Genomic DNA, 5854 nt, shown 5'->3' with positions numbered 1-5854 from the left:
CTCTCTCTCTCTCTCGTTCTCTCTCTCTTTGTATGTGTACGTCCGCTTATGCTCGCCATCGCTCTCTTGTTTCCGTAAAATGTTGAAATCCTTTACTTTGCATCTACATCACAAGCATCTTTACAAATGGCACGTGCGTGTATCTAAAAAAAACAGTCATTTAAGTCCACACATAACTTGATTCGATCAAGTCTATTTTGTCAAAACATTGTACGATTAAATTAAGCCTAAATATACTATAATTCAATTAAGTCTAACTATATCATGCCCTAGTTAAGTCTAAGTTTAAGTGTTCAGTTATTATTATTATTAAAGATCTTTTCAGGGCAATCATTTTTGCGATTTCTTTTCTATGATCTGACTTTCTTTTTCAAGGCTTGGGTCTGTTGGACTGTTAGAGAGCACCATCGTTTCCCCAGATTTTATTTGTTTAACTTGCGCTTGAATTACCGTTTCAATTTAATTCAAATTTGAAATATCTTAACTCGTTCTAATCTCACGAAGGGATGAACCTTGACGACCGCCATAATATGCTATAAATAAAGACCAATGAGCATCCTTGTTACAAACCTTTACGTCTCCACCCCCAGGGCTGTGGTTGACTTTGTCTAAAGATCTGACCCTGGACTCCGCATTCCATTCAAGTTTCTTTGACTCAATCTTAAAGCACGGTGAGATACACACAGAGGCCGGGGACATGGTGATAAGGAAAGGAAAAATAAAAGACCGATGAAGACGAATCAAAAGCTTCCACAAAAATCTGGAAGTTGAGTATTGTTCGAAGGCCATCCAGAACATGTTCTTGGCTGAAAATTTACATATATTATATTATATATCCTTATATAAAATGCATACTTCTACAGTACGTTTCGTTTAGATCACAACTCACATGAAAGTATATTTTTCCATGCAACAGACTACAAAAGCATGTTTCGAGGATGAGAAAAGTGTGTTTCTGAACCTGTACATAATAATATAATAACAGTAACAAGAAGAAGAACAACACTAATAATAATAACAATAATAATAATAATAATAATAATAATGATATTATAATATGAACATTGTTCTATAATAATGATAGTTTTTGCGTGAATTACTTTCGATACAATGATGTATCCTCTGCTTTTTTTCAAAATGTACTGGAGTGGGGCTTGGTGATGTCGTTATATTTCAATAGGAGAGTGGTGATTACGGATCATTGAAGGACGGAATAAGATGAACATGAGGTTAAACTGTTTGTTCGTTTAAAAAAACCTTTAGTCATTTTCTTTAAGGGATAGGCTTGAAAAACGTGTGAAATTTACAGAAGAAGTAATTTAAAGTCCTATACAAACGATTTCCGTTCGATTTACAATTTTAGAAAGGAAATATCAAGAAAACGCTTCAAAATATATTATACAGATATATATGCTATATCAAGATGTCATTTCATTTTTACATGGAAGAAAACGTTGAGATGTTTGTGCATAGATACAACTCGAAGAATGAAACTATGACTTCTTAAAAGCACCAAATGTGCAAATCCCAAAAGGGACTACTAATTACTCAGCAAATAAAGTGAATAAACCATCTTCAACTATAATAATTAAGGCTATGCTTAAGTCTACCTTGACAGCTAGGTATAACTTTTTAATTTTGATATCCGGAGTAAAGCCAATGGGCACAGGACTATGTGTACAACAAGCTGGGACCTTAATTTCTTAGCCAACCTCAAAACTCAAAAGCCAATGAACTCTGTCTCAGAACTCCAAATAAAATTAGCTGCTAAAACAAGTTCTAGTTCTAAGATTTTTATTCACACTGACGGGGAAATAGTGACACTTTTAACCTTTCCCTCTTCTACTCTCAACCACTTTATTAATATTATATTTTAGAACACCCGAATAGCAAGCAACAGAACACAAATCTCGATTCGATTTATATGACAACCACTGCATTGTCCTAAATTATACGGTTCAAAATAAGGGCATCGAGGCTATCTAGGTTTATGGGCACATTCTTATACTGACTGCCAATCACAGTTAATCACAAAATTTAATTTATATGTTCTTTTGGGGGGACACCCCCCCACCCCCCCAAAAAAAAATAATTTAAAAATAAAATTAAATTGATAAATTGGCGTTTTTCATAACTGGGTATACAATTGAAGACTGCAAGAGGAAACATGAACTGCTGATGTCACATTTTTCTACTGTTAAACGTTCTAGATCCAGACACTTCCAGTTTATTTAATATTTATTTGAAGAAATCAGAGAAGGTTTTGTGTTCTACCGTTGAAACATTCATCTAGTCGTTATTTTAGACATACATCATCTGTTGTGTCATCATTGAGTGATACAATGAGAATTTGAAGATAAAGATTGGTTTGGATACCGATAGTCTTTCCCTTGTAGTCATCAATTGGTTTTAATAAGCCTACTATTGACAAGGAAGAGGAATATAACACGTTAAATATCAGTGTTGCCTTGGTTCGATCTTTAGCAATTTATAAATTGTGTTCCTCCCAGTTATCCGTCACCTTCTCTTTCTCTCTCTCTCTCTCTCTCTCTCTCTCTCTCTCTCTCTCTCTCTCTCTCTCCCTCCCTCCCCCTCTCTCTCTCTGGCTGTGAACAAGCGCAACGTACTTTTTATCTTGCTCGTAGTTTAAAAAGCAGTTTATATCGTATCCCCATTGTTTATGCGTTTTATCGTGACAGTTGGGAAGTTGATAATGGCAACTGTTACATAATCCCTCTAGGCTATCGACCTACAATGTTTAAAAGAGATGAATCGAGACGACCATTAAAAAAGGCTATTAATAGGGAGCCAATGAGCATCCTTGTTACAAACCTTTACGTCTCCACCCCCAGGGCTGTGGTTGACTTTGTCTAAAGATCTGACCCTGGACTCCGCATTCCATTCAAGTTTCTTTGACTCAATCTTAAAGCACGGTGAGATACACACAGAGGCCGGGGGCATGGTGGTGAGAAAGGAAAGATGAAATGGAGAAAACAAATGAGGACCAATGACAGAGGTCAACAAAGTAGGTCAGCTGCTTGCTGTTTGTAGATCTTCCTGAAATATTTGTCTGAGGTCGAACAGTAGCATACTTAAATAGATCTAATGTGTATATATTGTCATTCTCCATTTCACTCTGACCACACTCAAGAAGTTATTTGAAACTTCTCTTTTTACGTAACAAATTAACAAATTTTTAAACAACAAGTCTCATGATTAGGAAGTGATTTTCTCCAAATGGTGCTGTTACCAAAATAGTATTTACAGTTAATAGCTAGAAGAAAAAGAGCAATAACAGCAATAACAACAAGAACAACAATAATGATTATAATGATGATGGTAATAATAGTAATAATCATGACAATAATAATTAGTATGATTATTGCTGACGTGACAATTATCATTACAATAATATCATTATTATCGGTTTTCTTCTTCTTCTTCTTTTTCTTCTTCTTCTTCTTCTTCTTCTTCTTCTTCTTCTTCTTCTTCTTCTTCTTCTCCTTCTTCTTCTTCTTCTTCTCATTATTATTACCATCACCATCATTCCTGTCATTATCATTATAATCATTATTTTAAGTTACTATTATCACTATCATTAGTATCATATTATTATTATTATAATCATTACCACCATTCATTTCTTTTAGTTGGAAAGAGTGTTGTTTTTATTGTTCAAATGCTGCCCACACACACTAATGAGTTCCTTATAAGTAAGTTCAGATAGAGTCCACGATGGCCACTATACTATTACATGTACTTGTATTATTATCCTTTCCTAAAAACCTATCGCACCTCCTGTCCTTTTCTTTTTTCTGTGGCACCACTACACCTACCTACAGCAGGCTTGTATTGTACAGTACATTACTCAACTGTGCAGCTTTCATAATCTTGCAAGAGATCCTTGCCATCGCACTGACAAGATTTAGACAAAGGCCGAAGGTACAGAACTACGCTTCTGTACTTTTTAGATTGTATAGCATGCTTCTGATGACAAACTTAACATACTAATTATGTGTTATTCACCGCAGCTGCGAGTAAGATCCGGGTACTTGTATATAAAAAATAAATAAATAAATAAACAAAATGAATAAATAAAAAAAAATTTTAAAAAATAGACTCTCCTTCCCTGAAAGCATTACGACTGCTTCATTTACAGAAATATCTTGCACAAGCCAAAGCAAACGGTGGTGGGTCTATTTTTTATTTTTATTTTTGTTTAATGTTGTTGTTTAATAGTAGCGTATTGGGGGAGGGGTTTGGGGTTTGGGGGCTTGGGGTTTGGGGATTTGGGGGATTGGAGTTTTGGGGATTTGGGGGGGGGGGGGTTGAGGTGTTGAGGTGTTGGGGGAGATTATCACTGAGGTGTTTGCTGACCAGATTACCTGTACGTTTCCTCCGCCGGGAGAGTGCTTGGCGTTAGCGAACGTGCCGACCCTGGAGCTCACTGACCACGCCAGTTTTTGTGTTTCTATCTAAAACCCAGCATGATAGGACAAGACGCGGACAGATAGAAAAGATAGAAGAAAAAAGAAAACAAAGTTTTTAGAGCATTATCATTAAAAAATAATAGTAACAATAGTAACCGTTACTTTTATAATAGATATCTCAAGATTATTAGGCTTATTATTATTATTATTATTATTATTATTATTATTATTATTATTATTATTATTATTATTATCATCATCATCATTATTACTATTACTATTATTATTATCACTCGTATCATTAGTATCATTGTTATTTTCATTATTACGACAATCAGTATTTCATTACTTTTGATATTATTAATGCTGCATTCTATTATTACCACTATTGCTTTTAATATCATTATTCTTATTCTAATCATCACCATCTACATTTTCGTAACAAGCTTTACTATAATTAAATCTCATTTTTTAAGTATCATTATGCTGATGATGATGATAATGCGATTAATGTGATTTGTTTTTGCTGTTATCTGCTTTTTGATAACTGAATGGCATTTGTAGTTTACAATTATGCTTTATCCACTATATCTGTTCTAGGGGTTGGGAGTTCTAATACGTGCTCGATATACCCTTGACAGGCCTACACATCAAAAGTCAAGCACGCGGTGCGCCATATGAAGCACGCGACATGGAGACAAAATAATTATTATTGTCCGTGAACTACCAAAAAAATGTTGTAAACATCGAAGAGTGTGATAGCAGCGGAGAATTAAGTAGCAATGATAATTGGAATCTACGGTTGGTGGTACAGACAATATCAGCTATGTCAAAGATCTACTGTTCCTTGCTACTAGTACTGGTTCTGAGAGGAAACGATGACATTTTGCTCTTCTATGAGAAGTCAGAGCATAATATTCGCAGGTTATAGCAATGGTTTGTTTCGCAGGTTATAGCAATGGTTTGTTTGAGTAAAGCGAAGCACATTATATAGAAATATATATGTATGTGTATATATATATATATATATATATATATATATATATATATATATATATATATATATATATTATATATTGACGCACTACGGTTATTCAGAGTAGGGAAGAAAAAAGCAAACTTATACAGGCAGAAACAGCAGAGGGTGTGAAAAGTAGAACCGACCAGTGGCATCCACCAATCCAGCCACAGTTATTCTGAGGTCAGGCAAAGTCCCGAAAGTAGATAATTGGTCATCGTGCCTAATTTTATTTCCCATTACCCTCACATTAAAATTCGTAGTAAGGTGAATGGGAAGATAATATGGTACATTCAATTACATTGCTTATTTGTGTAGAGAGTTGATTTCCGACTTCAATGATGAATTTGAATGAAATGAAAGAAAGCCGGAACCGATTTAAAGATTTAGGGCGAGGGTGGGGGTG

At 34.7% G+C, this 5854-nt stretch overlaps 1 protein-coding gene across 1 annotated transcript in view; it reads right to left on the bottom strand.

Moving 5' to 3' along the window:
- LOC101864325 (microtubule-associated protein tau) overlaps window positions 1–5854 on the bottom strand; it is a gene marked incomplete at its 5' end in the record, with an annotated part of 56993 nt that overhangs the window by 39582 nt on the left and 11557 nt on the right. Inside the window, 2 exon segments of the mRNA XM_013087465.2 lie at window positions 571–660; window positions 2833–2922. Of these exon segments, the coding sequence (XP_012942919.1) occupies window positions 571–660; window positions 2833–2922 (180 nt within the window).

The sequence above is a fragment of the Aplysia californica genome, unplaced genomic scaffold, assembly GCF_000002075.1.
Source record: "Aplysia californica isolate F4 #8 unplaced genomic scaffold, AplCal3.0 scaffold00590, whole genome shotgun sequence".
In the NCBI taxonomy this organism is placed as follows: domain Eukaryota; kingdom Metazoa; phylum Mollusca; class Gastropoda; order Aplysiida; family Aplysiidae; genus Aplysia; species Aplysia californica.
The sequence above is the reverse complement of the archived record's forward strand: the minus strand, read 5'-3'. Positions and strand labels throughout refer to the sequence as shown.